Genomic DNA, 23,961 nt, shown 5'->3' with positions numbered 1-23,961 from the left:
ATCTTGTTCTGTAGTTATTTAAGTGTAACAGAACCCGTGGCTTTTATAAAGGCTTTTTATTTATCTTGTGCATGGTCATGTTCTCAAGCGCAGATATTAGCTCAAAAAAAATTGATGGAGTAATGTTTGGACAAGGAAGTAAAGGCAGGGTACAAAAGCAGAGGAGATTAATTGATATGACTAAGATCACAGCACTAGTAAAAACTTTCCAGATGTGACAGAGAAAAAAGGTTTTATTGTTTCAGTCCTTTCAGTTTCAGTATTTAAGCATTTTTTTAAAAAATCTGAAGTTATTAGTGGTAGTAGTGTCTGTAATAGTGTTAAACTGTGTCCATAGAATCATAGATTGTCCTGAGTTGGGAGGGACCCGTAAGGATCATCAAGTCAGGGAAATCTATGCTGATGTCTACTTTTGCTTTTCGTCTTACTTTTGCTTTTCTTCTTACTCAGAGTTCCTTAAATCAGGAGTTCTTTCTCATTTAATCTGCTTGCGTAGCAAAAGCAGTGGTGGCAAAGGCAACAGATACCAGCTCCGTTCTGCAAATACCAATCATGATACTTACACCACAATTTGGGAACCCATGTTTTAAATCCAAATTGCTTGTCTGTAATGTGAGTGCTTTCAGTCAATTCAATTTATCAAAGTCTATCTCAGTGCCCCAGATGTGGTGGTTTGGGACTGTTAAATATGCTGTTTCAGTTAACAGCATATCACAGCAGGATGTTGTTATTTATTAAACTATGTTACAATAAGCACATGAAGCAAACCAAGTGAGAATCACTGCCTTCACCACTTAAGCAAATGAATCCCTAAGGAGAAAGGAAGGCGGGATAAACGGCAGTCTTGACCCTTCAGTACAAGCCAGCAGGACACAGGGAACAACTCAAGCAGGGCCCTTCAAAAGGAGGCTGTTGATGTAGCCGCAGCATGGGGGTGACTGCGTGGTGGGAGGAATTCTGGCTGGGGTGGACGAAGTCCCACCGGGGGCTGGTGTTCCAGCCCAGCTCCTCTTGCACGTTCAAGTAACTCCTGCACAATAGTACCCTCTGTGGCTTGGCCAAAACCACGGAGCAGCTCTGCAGCAGAGATAAGAAATAGAATCCAAGTTTTCAAGCTGAGGTCAGGGAGAGTCTTTTCATTTAATGTATATCAGACCTGTGCTTGGGCACGTGTGCTAGTGGAAAGATCATGGACAGATTTACTCATATAAAAGCCAGCCCCTCCTTAATGATTTGAAATGCTAACATGACTTGGCTTGTACATGAATAGGTAGAGGAATGATTTCACAGGAAGACAATCCCTTTACGAATGTGCTTCTAATTCTGTGTTTGTATTGCTTCTCCTGTATGTCAGCTGTGCTCTTAGGAGGCCCGCTGAAAAAACAGTCATACTGAAAGCAGTGGGGGTTCTTGCCAGGAAAAGGGGTACTCCCATGAATAGAGATGGCAGCGCAGAGTTACCTATGGGAGAACTGCTTGGGATTTTCTCTGCCTCTCTTCAGGCTGATTATGCCTGATGTGCCTAAGTATGTCACTAGCAGCGATGTGCAAATGGATAGGGATGATCAGTGAAATTCTAGCTGAAGAATATGAAAGGCAGATGTGTATTGCAGTTACTTTCTCTAATACAGAATTGTGGCTTTGTTTGATGAGTGATCGTTTGATGCTGTGGTTCCTAAAGCTGCTGCTTTCCTGTTTGCAGGTGAAGAGGAGGAGGATGATGGAATAGAGAGGACCTGTGACACCCTGCTCATGTGCATTGTGACTGTGTTAAACCAAGGCCTGCGAAATGGTGGTGGCGTGGGAGACGTGCTCAGAAAGCCTTCCAAAGATGTAAGTGTTTTGGCTGAGGAAATGCATTACTCCCTGTGCATCTCATGAATGCCAAAGTCAGTTTTTCGAGGTTATAGACAGTATCTGTATATAGTCTGCTCTAATGTCACACGGTTGATTTATCCATGTAATTTTTACACCCCAGATGGAATATTTAATGGGAAGAGCTAAGCTTGATGTGATGAGGATACTTCAAGAAGGGAACTCTTGAAGGGGTGGTAGTTTACCCCTTCTGGAAAACTGGACCGTATTGTAACCTTCCAAGCACTGCAAAGAAGCGTTGCTGGATTGGATCACTGTTCTATTACACTAGGAATTAAAAATGAAAACTTTTGAAAGGAATTGATTGATAAGTATATGTCAAGACTCTCCATTATAGTACATAAGCTGTATTTTTAGCTGAAATTCAGAATGGCATCTGCCCTGGAACAGGTCCTATTGTTTACTTGTACTCAGCTAGCATCGAAGTCAAAACAGAATTTCATATGTCATGGTATGTGTCCTCTTCCAGAAGTTTCTTCCAAAATTCAGTTCATTTAAGGACTACTCATAATATTTGGGTGGTTTTATGCATTTTTGTTTAAGTTCAAAAAGAACATCATAAATAATGGCAATCTAGCAGTACTTTCCTTCATGACATACACCATAACACAAGGATTAAATTCACAAGTAGGGTCTCAGCAGCGCTTGCAAGAGTCCAGAGACAAATAGCTCAGACCTCGATGGAAGAGCTCCTTTTTGCTGGTAGTAGGAAGTCCTATCTCATAGAATGGGAGGTTCTACAGGAACCGTAGTCCATCCCCATGAAGTCTGTAAACACTTACAGACTTTGAAAATTACCCTTGCCACTTAGCAGTTATTTAATGCTAATTACATTAAAGCACTTCACAAAGGGTAGCACTATTATCTCAATGAATGTGTAGAAAACTGTGAAAATTAGTGACTTCCTATCACGGTGAAGAAAAGGACTTGGGTTTTACATTCCTCCTCCTTACACTGAGTGTTGTCTCCTGTTTGCCACAGAACAACTTTGCTATTGACTGGACTCAGTGGGAGTCCAGTCCAGCCTTTACAAGAAGGAAAGTAGTTATGGTGAAAAAAAAATAGTGTGATGAAATGGGGAATGCACTTCATGTGTGTATGCATGCATGTGTCTCTGTATGTGTGTGTGAATGTGCATGTTGTGTTCTCAAAGACACGAGCTTGGTCTGCCCACTGTGAGCCAGCTTACGCCCTTATGGCTGCATTAGCACAGTGCTAAAACCATTAGCATACCCTCCTTGGGCAGAGAGTATAGTAGCCTGGCCTTAGCATCACACAAGCATGCTCCCCTGGTTTCCAGTTGTTTGGTGTGCAAACTTGGCATTGGTCTGTAGTATTCCACAAAGACATACTGTAAGCACACCCCTGTATGCCACAAGGCAGTATTAAGAAGAGCTATCATTGCTCTCAGTGGGTACTAGAAACTGCATCTCCCTGTTCCTGTACTGGCAAGGTAATTATCTTCAGTCAAGCACTACACTAATGCACCTACGCACCCGGTACACCCAATGGTCTCTCCTTTGTGCTGTGTAAAACATGTAAAGGACAACAAGAGTCCCAAAGTGACAAGAGCACATGAAGCCAAATCCTCTCTGCTTAGTCACATAGGTAGTCCCTCTCTATTTCTGTGAGTAAGGCTAGCAGAATTTGGCACATGAAGAGAAAGATGCATAGCTTTGCTTGAGCTAACGTGAAAATGTTGTTTAATATTTCAGAGGTGTGCTATTTTTGTATCTTATTGCAACCTTATTATTGTTTCAGGAGCCCTTGTTTGCTGCGCGTGTTGTTTATGATCTTCTGTTTTACTTCATTGTCATAATTATTGTTCTAAACCTAATCTTTGGAGTCATCATTGATACATTTGCTGATCTCAGGAGTGAAAAGCAGAAGAAGGAAGAAATACTAAAGACAACCTGTTTCATCTGTGGTAGGTGTTACTGAGCTATTGAGACATTTGATGGGGAGCAGAGTAAAATGGACTACTTGATAAATAAAGCCTAACCTAAGGGATGGTTATCTTCTACAAAGAGAAGTCTTTAAAAATGTGTCAGAGTTTGGTTCCAAATTTATTCCCTCTCAGTAGGAAGAAGATCTGGTTTAGGAGTCAAAAGCTAGCTTTGCTAAGAGGTGGCTTCACAGCCTCTATCCAGGATCTGAGGGAGAGGAGCCGTGTCTCACACTCGCATCATCACCACTAATGGAGATGGTGCAGCTGCTGACTTTATTTCACAAAGCGTGATGCAGACGAAAGTACAGCTTGCTATTTCACAGCACAGTGCATTCCAGAAGGATAACAACGGCAAAATCTGCCTGTTTCAGAAGGTGACACGAAACAGGGAACAAAAGAATTAAACTAAAATCATCGCCACAAAACCCACGGATAAATCGCGGTTATTTTGAGGTGCACTCACAAAGAGGGGCAGACCTTCACTCCCCTGAGGGACTTTAGAAATACCTTCTGTTACCTTCTACCTACAAGAATACCTTCTTGTAGGCTAGGTGGTGTTTCCACGGTTGTACTGACAGGGATGAAGGTTGTGCTGAGCACAACTGCTCTAGTGTCTGTGGAAGGCTCCACAAGAGATCCAGGGAGGAAAGCTGTAACGCTGAGGCAAACATCTGTGAATCCTGTCCTTCCTCACTGTGGTATTCTTCTTCAGAGATTTGACCTGTTACATGAAAAAAAAAATTCTTATGACTACGGCTCTGTAAAGTCTGTGTGACTACAAAGCTGCAGACTCACCCTCGCTGCTAGGTTTAAACGCACAAACAATCCCACCGCAGCTTAAGTGGGACTATTCACAGGCTTGATGCTAAATGTGTGCATAAATCTTTGCAAGATCAGGACCTAGATTGCATGCTGTGTGCTTACCAGTATACATTTAGAAAGAATCAGAGCCAACCCTTGTAAAGTGCTTTATAGCCCTCAGCATAGAAGGCACTGTAAAACTGTAACATATTTATTGTATTGTTATTGTTATTAAGAGGAAATATCACAAAAAAGAATAAATGCTGCGCTGAAAGAATTCTGTCAGGAATGCCTTCTGGCCTGGTATTTCTTGCCTGGCAGTTACTGTATGCGGTTATAGCTTTTAAATTAAGATCCTTCAAATTTATGATCCTTTAAATTAAGTTAGGTTCCTTTCTCTAACATATTTAACAGATTTGGATATTTTTATGTTGAAGTTTATTTTTTTGCATTATGTTCATGGCTTTTTGCAGGACTGGAGAGAGACAAATTTGATAACAAGACCGTTTCATTTGAGGAGCATATAAAGTCAGAACACAACATGTGGCACTATTTGTACTTTATAGTTCTTGTCAAAGTTAAAGATCCAACTGAATACACTGGCCCGGAGAGCTACGTGGCGCAAATGATTGTGGTGAGTCAATTTGGGCACATGCTTTATGCAAGTGAGAAATGCTCCTTGCAGCTAGAGCAGAGAATATCTTTCTTTTTTCCCTCTCTCTGGACAATAGGAGGCATCGATCTGTATTTTTAAAGATCTTTTCACTTGTCTTAGTCTGCAACAAAGCCCAGTCTTAAACATAATGAAAAGGATGAAGGCACAGGCCACAGCCTCCAGTTTGGCATTCGTGCTCTCATGCTCCGTGGGTTCTGCTGCCTCATTAGCCAAACCAGGGGCAGAGGAGCATGCATCATAACATCTGCTGCTGCTCCGGCTTTGTCCAGTATCTCTGGGCTGCTGTCCAGAAAAATAATGTCTCCTGCTGAACAGTGAAACGCAGGGTCAGTGTTGAGGGCTAGTGCTTTTCTCCTATGACTGCTCTGAACAAGCTATTGAATAGACCAAGAAGAGCTGCTGCAGGGATTTGAAGAGCTACAGAAACTGCCTCGTGAAGCAGTGAGATTGACTTGGATTCAGAGAGAGGAATTTGATGACACTGGGGCAGAGAGATGTTTGATTACATTTCATTTCGAGCCTGCTACCAAAGGGGGATTATTCTGGTGAGAGAGAGGGATGGCTTATCAAGGCTGCCTGGCTTGGACCTTAATTTCTGAGGAATTCTTCGTACCTGTTGGGATATTCTGGTGCAGCATTTTCTTCCCATGGACTTCCTGGCAGGTATTGCACTGCTCAGGGCCTGTGCCAGGGTCTGTGGTTGCAGAGCTGGTATATGTCTGAATCCCAGAGGAGGGTGTAACCAAGCACGTATCAGGCTTTGCTGTTTATGCACTTCTGAAGCCATATTTCTTATTGAGAGTATCTGCTCCGTTATCCTTCATTGAGCCTTTGATTATACATACTACCCAACATCACTAGTGAAGTGCTGGGTGGCCTTTTAGTCTTCAGTTTAGCCAAGAGGAAGATTCTTCTCCTTTAACTTCAGCTGCCTTCAAGTCAGGCACCTGGTTTAAATCGATCCCAGCTCCCTGCCCTGTCAGTGCAGAAAGCTGGGTTATTTATCCTGCCTTAAGACAGGTGTCTAGGATAGCTGAAGTGACTCACCCTGGCATTGCTTTTCTCACTCCATTGGGAGCATAAATGATTAGTTTAGACAAGATGCCTAATTGGGAGCTGGCTAAAGTTAGAGGAGACAACTCCTACCCACTGTGCAGGCTTACGCAGAGCTTACCTTGGAGAACTTGCATTAGTGGAACAGCTCGGGTTTAGACAGGAGTGCATGCTTGAATGATGCAATGAAATGGAGCTTTTGTAAATTCTGTTACCACTATGTGGGAATGTGGTGTGGCAAGTGATGGGAATTCAGTGCTCAGGTACAGGGGAACAGCCTATGTCCATGGAAATTTTGAACCGTCAATCTCATTGCACAGCTCAGGGCATTTTTACTGTTAGGCAGTAATGGATCTACACTTCTGCACTATGACGGCGAGAGAGAAAAACTAAAACAAATGCTTGTATCACCTGTTCCATTACAAGAAATTATTCATAGCGGCAAGTCGTCCTCTTACACATGAAAATATTTCATCTTATCTCAGAAACACACTTTAATTCGTGGAATCAATAATGTCTCCAGACTCTAGGGCTTGTCTCATATGTCTATTCCTTCTCTACTCCTCTTCTCCCTGCAATGGTATGCAATTGTATGATTTTAAACTTTGCAAGTATGTTTGTTAAGTATTAATGTTTCATTCCAAGGGATACATTAATATTCATAGCAAGTCTATTCATCCTGTGGCAGCAGTGGTTTGACTTTTCTGATGTAATTCACTAATGTTTTTTAAATTTGCATTAATGGTGGGAACTCCTGTTCGAATATCTAAAATATTAACAGAAGAGCACCAAAACACATGTGACCTCAAGCACTGAACTGATTTCTCAAAGCCCGTGTTCCTCTGTGGCAGAATGCCGGTTGTTTAAGTGGTTAGTAGTAATCCAGGTTTCGGCATTTTTAAACTCTCTGAAAGAAGGTTTGTTTTTTTTTTTTCCGTGGGTATATAGAAAGTTAATGGTTGTTCTGGGTGATGGGAGAGGTACATATGGACCTAGAAGTGGAAAGCTTACCTGGAATGGCGGAGTGGGGAAAAAAAAGAGAAACAAATGTTTGAACAAACTACAAGTGGCTGGTGTGGGATTCGCAATTGTATCTTTGTGTAGTTTAAATTCTCCAGTACAAAATCTAGGGAAGGTGCGCTGCAGGAATACTGGTGCTGTATGGCAGAAGCAATTGGAACTGCTCAAGTGAACAAAAAAGGACTCTTTCTCTTGGAGCCAGAGAGATTACTTGTATACCACATAGTACAAGGAATATTAAGAAATGAAAGAAAATAATCTGACTGGAAGAGTGAGTATTCTGGAAGTATGATATTCAACTGGAAGAAGAGATTTAGAGATACAGCTTTGCTTATGACCAAAAGAAGAGTTAAAAGGAAAACACTCAGAGGTAGTTTTACAGCTGTTGGCCGTATGAGCTGATGTGGCATATGTGTTTGCTGTGTTTGAAACACAGCATGATAGTAATGAATGTAGCATGTGAGACATACTACATTCCATGCAGAAATTAAGCCTGAGGTATGGTTTTTGTCCTGTAGATAGAGAAGCTGATTCAGACTTTGTAATGGGCTGAAAGCTGAGTGATCATTCTAGGGTGGCTGGAAGAACAGGGCAGTCTCACGACCTCTTTGAAGCGGACAAGGTGGAATTAGATTTTATATTTCAGGTGATACAGAATATGGCTGAAAAAACTCCATGAATCATACTCCTGAAAAAACTCTCTTAGCACTACTAGTTTTTATTATGATTGGGTATGCCTTTTATGGCTGCTTCTGTAGCTTTAATGGATCAAACCCAAATTCTGTGTTTTCACAGCCAGATTATTTAGGGAGAATTTCAACCCAAATCCAATCTTCAGGGCTCAGATCCATCCTTAAATATACGTAGGTCAAAATTTTAGAGTATGCTACAGTAACTTCTTTAATAGAAAGTAGAGTTTAGCTCCAAGTATCATCCTCACTGCCTCTACAACTGTAGTTAGAAACCAACTATTATTTGTATTTGTCCACTACTGTCTTGCAAGATATTGCAAAAAGCAGTATTGGAGCTCTTATCAGTATTAACAAAGCACCAGGGAAAAGGTCTACAGTTTCTGATAGTCTCTTTTCTCCATTGCCTAAAGCCAGCACGATCCAAATCATGACTGTTTGTATTATGACTCCCAGTCTTTTTTGTGTGTCATTTGTCCACCAGTCAGTGAAGCATCTGGTTTGAAGGTTTGCTGATAGCACGACTGAAAAAAAAACCAGCAATACTGTGGTTTTCTTGTTTTGCAATATTATTTGAAAGGATGGATGCCAAAAGGGATGGGAATTGTTTACACATCTAACTTCACTTTCCCAGTGAAAAGAGGGGGAAAGAAATTGTAGGTGGTGTCGCACACACCCCTCACTCAAAGGCAATGTTTTTGCAGGTTTCCAAGTTCACTTGTATTTCTGTTGCAGGGTGGGTTTCAAGGCATTGCTATTGTCTTGCAAGTCTCTGGCCTCAAGAGACCTTGGGGCAGAGGACTTCTTTTGCTTTCTTCCTCTGGACTGTGGACGTTGGCTGCAAACTCCTAATGTTTGATTTTCCCAGCAGCTCTGTATTTGCTTCAGTGCTTAGCATACCGCTCTGAGCAGTGACAGAAGTAATCAGTAGCTATCCTGCTTTCATACAGCAAGGTATTTTTTTTCTTTTTATTTTTCCTTTTTAGAAAAAAGCATCAAGTGTAAAATGTATTGTAAAATAACACACAGTTCATACACCTCTAGGTTTTCAGACAGTTACTTTATGGAGATGTTGGTGGGAATAAAGCACTTCAGATCTTCCAGTGATGCCCATTCTTCTTGCACACTATCTTATATCAGTTATCGGGTGAAATATTAATGAATATTAAATCAGGGCAGTAGGTTTTATTACTTGTTTGTTATCCAGGCCTCTATTATGAAGTCAGACAGGTATTATACAATATCCAAAAAGACAGAAACTTTAAAAAGCTGGCTACATGCCTTGCATTTGCACTGAGAAGCTGCATGAATGATTCCCCTATTGAATTTTAATTCCTGCGGAAAAAAAAGTCTTATCTGACCCATTTGACCAGAAATACCATCCCTAGCAAACCCAGAGAGATGCACATAACTTGTAATACATCGATACAGCAATCTGTGAATGTTCCTTGTGTCCATTTGTCAGAGGAGACAGTTTAATGTGATAATGGGAATGGTGAAGGTTAACATCCAAATTTTTAGACTTCTCTTTTCAGAGGTGCAATTTGTACATGCAGATTTCACCTAAGCTTTGGTAGCTGCAAATAGATAAATGGTGGCAAAAAACGTAGATTATTAGTTACTGAGGTTTTTTGCAGCAAAACAGAGACAAATGAATTAGCCTATGATTTGTGCCTCCATTCATTTGCAAAAATAAAAGGCTATTGGCATAGTAATTAAATTAATTATTTTGCCCATTGGAAGAATGAAAGACTTCAGCAAACGAAGCCCTAAAAGTTTTGTTCTCGCATGCCCTGTCCACAGTTCTTAGCAAGTTTCATAATGGATTTTAACAGCATTAGTGGTACCTGTCATAACTACATAATTACAGCACCTAATTATATTATTACTTATTTACTCTAATTATGTAATTGGATGTAATTGGTGCAATTACATAACTCCTCAATCAGCTGAAAACTGCTCTAAAACCGGCCTACATTCATCAGAGTAAAGGATGCTGCCATGTGTTAGACTATCTCCCTAAAGTAAGGCGATCGTTGGTGGCGAATTAAAGCTTCTTTTCTCCTGCCGTTGCAGTCATTGGGACCATGAGCCTTTTATACCATGATAGTATCTTAAAAGTATTCCTTTACATCTTTCATCTGTAAATGCATCCCTCCTGCAAGGCAAATTCCTAATCTTAAGCATCTCTTCAGGATCCTCAGGATCCCAACACCTCCACTGAAATCAAAAGCAAAATTCCCGTCAACATTTTAAGTATGAAGAAGAAGAGACAGTTTGAACAACACCAGCCTGAAACTCTGAACAGTGATTTTTCTTATTCAGTTCACTTAAAAGCACTTTTGTGTCACAGCAATGACCTGTCATTGGTAATGTGACAAAATATTTTAACTACTTCATTTAAATATTTGAAAGTGTCAGCTTTTTCCATTATTTTTTGTTTTAAATTATTAAATAAAGGAAGTATTTACCAAATATTATGGTCATTTCCATGTTGTGAGGTAAAATGCATTTCCCATTTTGAAAAATTCTAGTTGTTTGGGTTTGTTTTGTTTTTTTAAATACCAAAGCTTGAAAATTGATCTGAATTTAGTGCTCCATTGAGCTGGTGGTGTTGTCTCTTTTCTTCCTACCTCCAGCCTCATGTTTTTGCCTTCTTTTTCTATTAGATGCCCAGAAGTGGGCATTAAATTCAGAAGCAGCGCTGGGAATCACGCCAAATGAGCCACTGAGAAGCCTCACAATAGTTGTCATTCTGCCCATGCTGTGTGCTGGGCAGCGCGAGCCTTTCCCCTTCGGCATCCTTCTCTCTCCTGCCTCGCTGCCCTGCATTTTGCCGTGCTCCCACCTTGGGAGCGGAGGTGTGATGTGAGCCGTGCAGCATGTAGCTGCTCCCCAGGTTCAGGTCTCAGCACTAATGGTGCAAGGTCCTGGCCAGAGTCGCTCCAGGTGGCTGTGACCCCCCCTGCGTAGCAGCAGGGACGGGACAAGCTCCCTCCTGGAGCCGGAGTTGCTTGCGTGTAGTCCCTGGTACACCACTGTGTGGCCCGCAAAGGAATTATTTTCATTTTGGCCAGCCTCAGCAGAAGTAGCTGACTGTCAAAACAGCAAAAGCGTGAGCCAAGCAGAGCCTGCAGAGCCCAACAGCTGCAGGTCGAGAGCCTGGCTGCCTGTCCTTTCACTCCTTGGGGCAGTGAGAGGTTGTCCCAGGGTTAGTTAGTGAACGTAAATCCAAATGCTGATGCCAAATGCACCCACAGCCTCATGTCCAATGTATTCAGTGGCCATCCCCAAGAAAACCATGGGAGAACCCTGGCTTTAGAGGAGGCGGGTCCAAAGGAAATACAGGCAGGCGAGGTGAAGGCAGTGAAAAGTGCCATAAGGAAAGGGGAAGAGCATGCTGACAGCAGGCAGGCGAGGAGGAGCAAGGTTTGTAGAACAAGCTGTTCTTTACTGCTGTCGATTTTTGTCAAAGAGCGTAATAAAATAATATGTACTAAGAGGGCTGTTGACCTCGGCTCTTAAAATATAACTTCTTTGGAGAAGAAAAAAAGTTCTAACATCCAGGATTTTTCTATTCTGTTATCTGCCATCTTTTTGAATTTTGGAGGCAAAAGTTTTCCCTGCTAATTTTTATCTCTAGTCTATAGATAATCCTTATTAATCTGAGGATTTCTAAACACAGTACAGGTAGAGAGAATGACCTAAACCAGAGAAATGTCTCTCCAAAGTACCATGAATACTGCAGAAGGGACACTTCGGTTGTCAGGAGACACTCCGGGTGTTTTTCACATGCACTCGGGTGATTCATCCTAGACAATTAAAGAAGTTTCCTCCCCCAGATGTCCACCATACCCTTCTGTTGCAATTAACCACAACAATAGCAGAGGGGGGAGGACAAGCAATGTGTTTGTTCGCTCTTGAGCTTCTGCAGTTCGCAGCCCGGAGTACTAATGTGAAAATTTATGGCCATGGAAGTCACGCCAGTCTGAACTGCACTGGTTGAGGAGAGGACACGCTACTGATTCTGCTGCTTCTTTATCAGCAGGGAGAAAGGGCACACAGCTGATAGGGGCGACCCCTATCAACTGCTACAGCTAAATCTGCCCGGGATGGTGAGCTGCAGTTCTTACACTGGCTCACTATAAATAAACTGTATTTTTAAGGCTCCTTCATTATCATAAATTCTAGTTCAACATGAAGTTCCTGAACTGACAACTCACAGACTTGAAAATGCTTACAGGACTTGTGCACACAAATGCTCTGTTGGAGTGGGGCATGGAGTTTGTAACTTTTGGGAAGCTAATAATGCTCCCATTGTTAAGACTGATTTATTTTACTTTCTAAAACTGGCCTTCTTCCAAAAACTAGCAGATGTTATCAAAGCAAAACTTGCAAGGATGAGATGTATGTACATATCATTAAGCTATGCAACTTTTTCTTAATTACTTTTAAAAGACTGATATGATGCATGTCACATTATGAGTAATTACTTACCATGGCAGTAATACCAAGAGCACAAAAGCCGGCTGCTAAATAAGATCTGAGGTCTCTCTGACAGGCTAATTTCCTAGGAAATACAATGTCGGTTTTGTCTGCAGTTGGGTTTTCATAAAATAAGCAATTAAAGAAATATGCCTAAATAGATGATTTACTGCTTCCATTTTCTGTTGTGCTCAAAATAGAAGAGTGAGCAAGAATACAGCTCTCTACATCCTTCTGCATGCACGCAGGCCCTGTGGGGAGTTCAGAGTTTCAGTTTAGGTGTACCAGGTCGCAGAGAAAGTCCTCTTGAGGCAGCCTCAAATTCACAGATCTCAGAGCTATCAAGTGGTGATATAAAAATCACTGAAATAGAGCTGGAATTGTGCTTCACACAGGTTCAACTACTGCTTGGGTATATGAGGGGAGAAGGACCTCCCCTCATATACCCAAGTGTTATCCAGTTTTACATTTACAGAATATATTGAGGCATTGTTGATTTTCCTGCTGCTAGGTATTGAATTATTTTTCTATTGTTGCTTTTCCTGTTGTTCAGAAATAACGTTCATTTCTGTAGGTAGTGCACTGCTATTTTTGCTTCTCTGTATAATTTTGCCTCTACATTATTATCTTATAGAAGTGCTGAACACCTCCCTCTCCACTTCATAAAATAAGCAATTACAGTACCATGCCTAATTAGCTGATTTCCTGCTCATTTGTGTGTTGCTCAAAGCATGAAAAGTTAGCATCACGTGAGGACTTTGCATCTTTGCACAAAGCTCCTATTCTGCAAAAGAACTGAGCATCTTCTTTTCTACTTCAAGGGCTCTGCATCTTCCAGAAATGGGCTCTTTGGTCTGCCATAAATAATTTAGGTGGCCTGCTTGGCTAGGTGATGTGTGAAGTATGGGTAAATAAAGGGAAAGGTGGGCCTCATTTCGTACCTCATTGTAAAAGCTTGAGGTTTTAGTGGCTTTAAGTTTATATACATTCTTTCCAGACAGGCAAAATTAATTATCCTGTTGCTGCTTGAATGGGAAACCGTGGATCTGATCCTGCCTCCTTAGAAACGATGCCATTAGCTGGAGCGAGAGAAAGATTGCTGTCAACAGCAGGTACTGCAGCACAGGCAGATTTGCTGCATGTAGTGAGGGTACGCTGATAACCTTCATCCCCCTAGCTGACTAGGTGAGAGAATGGCCATGCCATTGCGTGGTGCCCTTGTCCCCGCTGCCTCCATGCTTAGCCCCTCATGCTCTTGTTAACTCCTAAAGGGACAGGTCCCAGCACCCTGTTCACAAACCTTTTTTCCTCTTTCTTTTGAAATCACTTCTGAATAAAAAGCTGTAAAGTAATTGCAAGTTACAGAATGGAGCCTAAAGCTCCCCAAAAGTATATTCATTGAGATCTGGGGGGTTTCCCCCCAAGGTCTGGAATTAGTGGTTTGATACTACCCAGCACTAGTCTTCCTGGACCCTCTGGTATTGTGGCTCAGTTGTAAGCTTAGCTTGATTTCCTCTGTGTTTGAAAGATTTGGCCACCTGTCTGTTGACCAGTATTTAGGCTTCAAAGACTGAATTTGCTGTAAAGATGGGTTCTGCCTTGATAATACAGTGTAGGCACAGCCTCCTTGTCCTCCTTCCAACTTCAATTCATTCAAGTTGCAAATTAAAATAAATGAGCTGAGTTGGATTCCTGTTTGTTTGTTTGCTGCTGGCCTTAAAAACTCGAGAAGGGGTCTGGACATGAGGCTGTGTTCCTTGAAACTTGCACATCCCCACGAACATGGAGTGGAGGTGTTCCAGCTGGAGCGCCCTCAAGCCGAGCAGTGCTGCTGGCAGGATACGGGCTGCGGTTCCCTGCTGGAATCCACTCCCGCCTTGACCTGCCAGAGACTAGAGCTGTTAACTTTCCAGGCAGCTTGCAAAAGTCATCTTTTATCCCTTTGTTAAAGAAGCATATGGCCTGGGATGGATCTGTGTGTGGGCAGACCTTTATTCTATGATTTCAAATGATGGAAAGGCTCTCCAAGGCACTGGATAGGCACCTACTGTTGCGCTTAAAATCCTGGCAATAACAGAGCCTCGATTCTCCGGGGGCTGGCTGTGTATGGCTTTGCCTAATGAAAACTGGACCTTAACTGGGGTCACAGGTAGTGATAAGAAGTTCAGCCCCAAAGGAACAATGTGATGAGCAGATCCCAAGGCTTGTAAACTGAATCCATTTGATTTTGCACTATGGGAGAAGTAACAAACACAGAACACTTCAATGCTGTTTGAGAATATTATTGCAACATTTGAAAACAATTATTGTTCTTTGTATTACATTGGTATTAAGCTTCTGGCTTCTTGAATGGGAGAGAGACTCCAAAATTGTCCACAGCCAAGGCAGATAACTGCAGATGCTGAGGAAAGGAAGGACTATGGTTTGCCGAAAGACGTGTGGGCAATTAGTAAAAGAACAGGGAGATGAGTTTGAGGTTGTTGCCTTACCAGGAACACCATTTAAAAGTAAATGAGCATAACTTTGGTTGGACTCAAAACATACTGGTGAGATTCTGCAAGAAGTAAAACAGGGAAAGGTTACAAAAAATGTTGTTCTGCTTCTGAGTTCTCACAGTTCAGAGGCAGCAGTATCTGGGGGAGTTGGGTGCAACATTAGTGTGAGCTTGTTGTACAAGGCATTATAGATACTATGAAGTGACTTGTTTTCTGTATCTGTCATGGGAAGAAAAATCCCCTGGCCCATACTGCTCTGCATGGATAAGTTTCTGAATTTGTATAACTTTGGTCTCATCGTGCCATTTATCTTTTGGGATCAGCTTTATGAGATTTGTGTCAGGTTTTTCTATTTGGTTGCAAGGCTAGTTCACGGAATCTTCTCTCTTTTTAGTGTGGTGGATGTGTGTATGATAAAAAGCTAAGATTGCATCATCTTTAATAAAAGGGAAGATATATAGCCTAAAGAAATCAGATTAGTTGTAGAGAAAGAAATCAATCAGGTTGGCAAATTGTATCTGTGGGACAAAGTGCAAAATGTTTGTTTCATACAGTATTTATTGAACAAATTTGTTGAGAAGATGGTTAAAAATGCTCTACAGGAAAAAAAGCGGGAACCATTTTGTTCAATTTAAATGACATTGATGTATTTTTTACATCATGAAATCTTGCAATATTACCAACAACAATCCCTGATAAAGTACTTTACACAATTGCCTCACAGGGCATTTTGAGATAAAAGTATATATCGGAGATTGTAAATTAGCTGCATCCAATTTATGTATAATGGAACCCACTACAGCCATCCTACAAAATTCAATAGATCAGGAATCACATTACACTTCTGTGAGTTTGGGGTAGCAGGAGCTTTAAAGAGTCTGCAAAACAAGCAGGCAACTTTAAATCATATTTAATGAACCCTGTGTATTTTATACACATGTGATTAAAACATTTTGTCTCTGTTTCTCCTTTTGCTGGGTGCTGCTGAAGGAAAATTTTAACTCCAGGTTTGTGAAACTGATCATCATCTTGTTCTCAAGAGAAAATGCATTTTAATTGAACAGAGCAAACCGTATTTAAATGCTGGGCTGAAAAAACAAAGGAAAAGCAGGTCTGTACCAAGGATCCATTTCAATATTTTCCTAGCAATGCGAGCAAGAGCACAAAATGAAAATGTAGTATAGGCAGGTAAAGGTTCACAAAGTACCATGGTGGTTTTTTCTTTTATTGATCTATGCTTGCAGCCTCTGAAAACAGTGCACAGGAGACACGAACCTGAACAAATAGACATTTCACCTTCAGGGCCCGGTTTTGCTGGTTTCCACCTAATTCCCAATGGGAATAAAAGTGCTTCTGTGCATCCCAGTAGGCAGGTGGCACCTTGTGGGATCTGTCTGTCACCTAGCCACAGCCAGACCTGCCAAGGGGCCTCTCCCTGGCCATCGTGTCTGTGCGGGGAAGGCGTTGTGCTCGCCGTGCAGAGGAATGTACAAAACCCATGGGCAAGCATTTGAGCAGAGCAAGCAATCTGAGAGCAGGCTGATAAGTGTTCAGGCCTGTAAGGCTGAAAGGTGCCGTTGCTTGGTGGTGTTTTGTCAAGGGACGCTTCAAAGAGAAACCTAGATCTTTTTCCTCTCCTCTGGCTGATACTCGAGTATGTGCATTCATGCATATACGTGGCATATGCATGATCACATTGTTGCTTAAAAAAACTATTCTGATTAGGCCATTGGTGATAGGTAATAATTCTTATTAATTTTAAAAGAAAATGTTGTTCTTTAAATTGTCTTTTCATACCACACCATGTACAAAATACATCAGAGTCAAAATGGGCCCAAAGCAGGAACTTTCAGATCAGGATTCAAAATGCCTCGACTCTGGCAGTATCCTAAACCAGAACAATCGTGCTGCAATCAGCGAAGCTCTGCCTGTGTAAAGCTGAGAACAAGGTCAAGTCCTGAGCCTCTGAAAAATGAGTCTCCAGCTGAGTCTTTGTATTTCCCAAAGATTCTGTTACACCAAATTGAAGCTAAAGCTAGGAAATGGACAGTACTTGCAAAAAAAACAAGGTGACAGGACCAGAGAATTAAAGCTAAATGTGAAAAAAAAACCCAAAACATAAATTTCAACAAATATGCACCTGGATCCTGTGCTACAACAGATATGAAGTGGAGGTCATGGTCTGGAGTTTAACCATGAAGTTAGACCCTGATCCACTGGATCAGACCAGCACTTACATTGACAAAAATGGGTCAAAATTTGTGGTGCCCTTACCAGCTGAATGGTAAGCATGTCTCTAAGGAGCAGACAACATCTCTTGTCCCCAGCAGTGGCGTGATGCTGTAGGGTATGTTTACATTGCAGTGGGATTAACGCCGTTGGCTTTTGTCTGGAGCTCAGTATCTGGAGTGCGCCTGCTAGCGTGTTTTGCAAAAGAAAATCAATATTAAAAGAACAGGAGAAGAGGGGCTTCGGTGTGCTAGTGCAGGCAGTTTGATAGGAATGGCAAGGGCCTGGAGAAGCATCGTCATTCTGCTCACTTTAAATGCAGTCAATGGGAAGCAGAAATGCCGTTACCATTCAGCTAGGCATGAGCCAGCCTGGCAAACGAATGGTGCACTTGCTGAAACAATGTCAGGGGCAGTGAGGGAAAAAGAGGGAGAAAGAAGTTAGAGCTGCGGGCATTTTGGTGGCAGTGGTGGGGCTGCATGAGCAGCTCAGCCCCTCTCCTGCGACAGGAGCCCTAAATGTTGTGGCACTAAGAGGGGCTGCTCTTGGCACTGGGGGAGCCAAGCCTGCGGGATTCAATAGCAGCACCGCAATGTGCTGCGAAGGAGGAGACGGAGAACTGCCAGGTGCCTCTGCGCAGAGGCTGCCATTGCGTTTCGCTGTGCTTCCCCCACCAAGGCAGCTGGAACTAAACCAGAGCCTCCCATGCTGCCATTAAAAGGTTCTTTTTTTAAGGACATGTGCACTTAATGTCAGAATATTGAAACCATACCCACGTGAATAAAGTTACTAAGCCAGTGATTCATTGCTGTTTCAAATCTCTATCTAGCCACAGTAAATTTCTGCTCAGTAGTGACAGTCTGTGTCCACATGCAGGCTATGATTTACAGTTCTGCATTTTGTATCAACAACATCTGTTTAACAAAAGAAAAAAAAGTAAGCCAAGAACATTTATTTTCTAATCTCTGTACCAGATGTTGTTTCGTTATGCACAAGATCCAGGGATTGTATCAGAAATAATTTAATTATTTTAAATTAATAATCTGAAGTGTTTTTCCTAAAGCATGTGCCGTAACCACTAACAACATAAAAACATAGGAATGTGGAAAAATAAACTTGTGTTTTGCACAAATCTATAATTATATCTATTTTAAGGGCACAAATATTAAGCCCCAAATCCTAGCTTCAGAGGGTAGTGTTGGGATTCTTGAAGTTTTGCAGAGGAGAATATAAATTCTCAGGGTTATGATAGAGATAAGGTGGCAGAGAGTGATTGAAACAGCGGAAGAAATCAACAGTTGAGAAATGAACGTGTGCTGCAGGGAAGGGAAGACGCAAGAAGCAAACGTGGCTTCAAGGAGAGTAGTGCTGGGGCGGGATACAAGCTCCGGCCCTCCAAGCACCCAGAAGTTGCGCCATGCAACTGTTGTGAGTCCCCGTCCGGCTGCAGTCCTTGCACACCTGCGAGTCCCCTGGGTTCCCACCTGGAGGGTAGTTGGAAGGTGCAGTCTCAGTGCGCTGGTGACAAAGCTGCTTAGTTCCGTTTCTGCTTCCCACCTTCTGGGGTGAAGTTGCTTGGGGCTGAAGCAGGATCACTTCCCTCGACGTGCTGACTGCGCTCTTGCTGATGCAGCCCAGGTCGTGGTTGGCCTTCTTCACTGTAAGGGCACGCTGCTGACTCATGTACTTTGTATTTGCATATGGTTTTGCCCGCAACAATAGTGTGAGATCACATTCAAACTTATGGTCTTGACTGTAAAAAATTATTTTCATAATCATTTCCATTGCTTGGAGGTAAATGCCAAGTCCTGTAGGTGTGTTCGATAAGCAGAAATTTTGGGGTGTTTGTTCTTGGAAAAGCAAGGTCCTTTACACAGTTTCAAGCTGAGTATCGAAACTGCTGCATACAGCATCAGAGAATATTCTTCGCAATTTGAGGTTTATTATCGTTCCTCGCCATAATTTTTGCAGGGATATCACAAGTGGGAATGCTGATACTGAAACACTGAGACATTTATAACTGACTGGCCTGGGTATCAGTCTTGAAGAACTCACCATTATTCAGAATTACGGTGATATGTTCTGTTGCAGCCATCAAAAACATTCAGCCAAGTTAAAATGAAAGTAAATGCATCAATGACGCTGCTAAAGCAGACGGTGGGTCTGTGTTGTGGTTCCAACCTTCTTTCAGGAGAAACAGATTTCTACCTTTTTCCATGAGTTGTGGAAGCTGTAACATGTATCAGTCCAGTATAGACCGAGCCAGACCTATAAATTTTCTTGTGGCATAAATATTTATCTGTAATTGCCAAGGTTTATTTTTATTTTCCTTTCATTACTGTTGTGAATGCATATAGATGCATAACAATTCCTAATTTCCCTCCCTATATTCTTGTACAGCTCAGATTGCTTATCAAATGCAGTCTTAACATTAAAGTGTCAAACAGGATTTGCAGAAAGCTATTTGGGTTTGTAGTTTAGGATGAACGTTTATCAAATTGTGGATTAGCTGAATCATGCACTGAACCAAATTATTATTGTCTGTGATTAAATCACAAAGTGGCTATTGCCCTGTGTCATCTAAAGCACAAGATAGTTTAAATCTTTAAAATCCCTTTTTAAGGTGTCTATAGGAGCTACATAACTACAGACTTTTAGGACCAGACTCTGTCCCTAGGCAGAAAAGTAATAGCTTTCAAAAGGTCTTTTGGACTGATCACTCTCTGCTTATACGGGCAACAGATCTGGGAAGGGAATGGATGGACTTATTTACATTTCAGACATACAGAATAATTTCTCAGTAAATAGATCTCTTTGTACCCGGTGCTAAAGTATTTATTCAAGGTGCTGGCTCAAAAAAGGGGAGTGAATGGCCTGTAAGTTCTTGTGCCTGACAGGACACGAGCTGCCTGCTGAAGAGCAGCAATGCCAACTGTTTGTTTGCCTCCACGCTGAGGCACAGGTCCTGGGGCACAACTGAGCTGCAGAGGGTGAAGCTGTGCCGTGCTTCCCAGCAGTGCCGCTCCTCGGGCCTGGCGGCCACTGGGTAACCAGCAGTGACTCCCCGCAACGCCAGTGCAGCAGAGTTTTACAGCCCCAATGGGCACTTGGGAGGCTACAGTCTCTCTAAAGCTATGTGGGGCTTTTGCCAGGCTGCCACGGCGGATGCTGTTCATTGCGTACCAAGGAACATGTGTTGTAGGGTGGGATACCACGAACCGCCCAATGCAGCGCACCGAGGCAGTGGTAGCAAACCGCCATGGCCATGGCCGTGCTCCTCTTCTGCACCCTTCAGTGCCCATCTAGCTGAGGAGCTCAGAGGGCTTTAAGCATACTCGTTTTCTCAGCCTCATTATTACGTTATTACAAATAACCCTCCGGAGGGCCATCTCGCTTGCCTCACTGAGTCACCAAGGAGCAAACGATCTGTGCCAGACGGGAACAGTGGGCTGGGGATGCCGAGGCCCGTCTCCTGCTCTGATGCATGCAGCTGGGGAGGTCACAACCCAGGAGGAGTCATGAGCAGTCACCACCGCTTTTCTTTTCAAATAGATAGGAGGGAAGTCCTGAAATGGCTTGTTTTCATGTTGCAACAAGGGGTCACAGGGTAGAAAGGGCTAAGAGTCACTGCTTTAGAGTCTGCTGGAGAAATGAAAGTCTGGTACAGCTGACGGTGGCATGGCACTCTGAGCCCGTGGCAGTGGCACCAGCAGAAAGTATGCATTGGGCTGTCTTCACTCCTCTGCTTCACCCTCCTTGTCCTACTCTTTGACTTATTTTCTCTCATTGTTATCTAGTAATCTATTTTTTAAAGGCTCAGCCCAGTGTTTCCTGCTGGTTGCAAGCTGATCCATCTCACTGCTAGCCTGTGAAACCAGCACCTCCTAAAGGAACGTGCCTCTGCCAATTACTCTGGAGGCATGGATTCAGCTCAGCGTGAGAGCTCGATTGAAGCCAGTTGGCTGTGCCAACAGGACAGGGATGGCTCGGGAGAGACTTTTTACAAAGTGTAGAAACTCTAAACAAATTTCTTCAGTCCTTTCTCCATCTGTACTCAACCGAAGCTAGCCAAGTCAGAAAAATGGCAATGTTTTGCTGAAGGGAGGACTTAGCCTGTAGCTCTGCCCTTCCCCTGGAAAGCCCACAGAAAGGAAAGAGAAAGTTTCATATAAAACTCCAGGAGGCAAACTCCACATAGACTTTTGCTCTGAGCATGCCTCTCTGAGAAGAAGGGTTTGAGGTTTCTCAGAAAATGCAAGTAGCAAATCCTCTAAGCCCTGTGCTTTCTCAGGTGTGTGCCCTCGCCGTTGGCACCTCGCAGCTAGGTGTACCCAGAGTACCTTGCAGAGAGGCGTTTGCCCTAGGTGAACTGTGATTCCCACTGGAGTCCTGCCAGCTGAGGGGGTAGGACGAAGGGAGAGAGCGTGCTGGATCACAACACGAAATGTCTGCTCTGCTCGTGTGCAGTCTCTTTGGCCAGCAGCCTTTTGGCTAGCCCCACCTGCCTTTTTCCTTTTTTTTCTTTTTTTTTTTTTCCCCCCCTCCGGCTGAACTGACAGAGAGGAGGCTGCAGCTCCTTTCTGTCCCTGCAGCCTTCCTGTCTGGCTGACTCTCTGCCCTGGACACAGATGTATACTTAAATATGAATTCTGCAAGGCACACGTTACACTTGCAGAGGGAGTGTGGAGCGGGAAGATGCTGTGATCCGTAGGTGGGCTGCTGCGGTTGGGCTGCTATCCTGTGCAAGAACGAAATAACAGTAACAATATACTGCATTCAGCCCCAGTTGTTTAGAAATAAGGTTTCAGTACATTTTAACAATTAATTCTGTGTCCAGGAGGCTGCTTCATTTTTAAACATACCTCACCCTTTCCAAGCTCATTTCTGCTTCAGTTATGTCACCTCTCGCTAATCTGGTGGCTGTTGATTGAGTCCTCTGACAGCTGTTTGCAGAGGTTTGCCCTGCTCCCTGCCAGCAGCCTACCTCCCTCATCCAAATTGCCACTCGGTTTCAGGCCGGTTCAAAATGTCTGAGCAACCTCTATCCTGGGCAAAATGGTTGGATTTCTAAGAGTAATAGCTAAGGCGTGACAGCTAACACCCGGCAAAATCCCATCCCCCCAGCAGTCAAATAAGGGGAAGCAGGAGCTCACCGGCAGCGTAGTGGAGGCTTGTTACAGCTTTAACCTGTGTTAGTTGGTCAAGGTGAACCCTCGGCTGAGCCCATAAGCATTTAAGTCCCAGAACAAATGTTTGGGATTGTACAAGCATGTTAACTACCTCCAGTTAATTGGCAAGCAATTAACTTGAAGTAAAAATAGTTTTCCCATAGCTGAGCAGTCACAGAGTGCCTGTCCCCCTGTGAACACTTACAGATCACTAAAGTTTTCGGCAGAGGAGCCTTGTCCAATTTGCCGTCTGGATCCTGGCAGGTTTGTGATCAAGTTTTTTGTCCCCAGCAGCAATTGCTGTTTGTTTGTGGTATAGACTCAGCAAATAGGGCTGTCCGCCAGAGCTAATTTTCATGCTGTCCTTTAATAAAGTTCTGCAGTTCATAATGCAATCAAAAAGTAAGGTAATATTGACTGGCAAAAGCATGCAGTTGAGCAAGGGAACATACCTACTGTGCGCACTATAATGGAACTATCGGTGAAAGCTAGATAAGTATTTTTAACTTAAAGACAGGTTGGCAGGCTAGAATGTGTTTCCTACTGACCTTCTGAATTTTGAATCTTTCTGATACTTTGCATGACAAATATACACAGCTGGACGGGATTTCATTAAATGTATATGCAGCTGAGAACCAAGAAGCAAAGTCCTGCCTGCACCCGACACAGCACATGGGACTACCAAGCTATGGTCAGCTGTTTGAACTGTTGCCCCTCTGCTGCTAGGAAAAGCTATAGAAGTCAGTAGCATCTTTTCATGAGATCTCCCGTCCATGTAAACCCATCACCTTCTCTTAGAACTTGGATCAAGTCCTTGCTTGATCCTGCACATTTTGGCAAAAAAAATGCCCAGATTTTCTTGGTCTGTAGCTAGAGCACAGCTGGGTTTCTGTCTTGGGAGAGATTATCACAGCATTGCTGGAAAGGCAAAGCTGGGCACACGCTGATGAGCAGAGTCTGTCATTGAGTTCCCGTGATTCTGGGGCTCTTGGTGGCTGAGATGGGCTGCCACATGGTTCAGAGTGGTTCCAGCTGAAGAACTACCACCAGTACCGCAGCGTCGTGTGGCAACAGACAAGGTCCTGCGTGCTCTGTCCGTGTCTTCACCTGCTCCTGGTCATCCCTCTTCCCAGAAAGTCTAATGTTGTGCTGAGGAGGAGGGAAGCAGGTGACACTGGGAGCCTCAAGAGAGGCAAGCCCACTGAGCTGGGACATCTGGCATGCACACGGATTTGTGTGGTGTTCTGGATGCTGCAGTGCGGTGGAGGGTCAGTCCACAGAAGTCTTTCCAAGGCAGTTGGTGGTCTCTGCCTTGCATCTCGGAGAAGTGAGGGAGTGGCAGGTGGAAAACAAAACTAGCAAAGTGCATTTCACAGTCCTGGCAGCAATACTCTTCAAACATAAGAACTGCAATGATGGAGTCTCAGATTGCTCTCCCTGTGCAGCCTGGCTTTGGAAACTTTGGTGTTATGGTAAGCCTTGCCAAAAAGGGCTCCTAGCCCCTCAGCTGGCTCCCATGACC

General features: G+C 43.1%; 1 protein-coding gene across 3 annotated transcripts in view; it reads left to right on the top strand.

Moving 5' to 3' along the window:
- ITPR2 (inositol 1,4,5-trisphosphate receptor type 2) overlaps window positions 1-23,961 on the top strand; it is a 279,885-nt gene that overhangs the window by 248,436 nt on the left and 7,488 nt on the right. For all 3 annotated transcript variants that reach the window (XM_064460370.1, XM_064460362.1, XM_064460379.1), the window contains 3 exons: window positions 1,703-1,833; window positions 3,637-3,802; window positions 5,098-5,258. In XM_064460370.1, coding sequence (XP_064316440.1) covers window positions 1,703-1,833; window positions 3,637-3,802; window positions 5,098-5,258 — 458 coding nt within the window. The remainder of the gene's footprint in view (window positions 1-1,702; window positions 1,834-3,636; window positions 3,803-5,097; window positions 5,259-23,961) is intronic.

Source organism: Phalacrocorax carbo, chromosome 1, assembly GCF_963921805.1.
Source record: "Phalacrocorax carbo chromosome 1, bPhaCar2.1, whole genome shotgun sequence".
Lineage (NCBI taxonomy): Eukaryota > Metazoa > Chordata > Aves > Suliformes > Phalacrocoracidae > Phalacrocorax > Phalacrocorax carbo.
The sequence above is the reverse complement of the archived record's forward strand: the minus strand, read 5'-3'. Positions and strand labels throughout refer to the sequence as shown.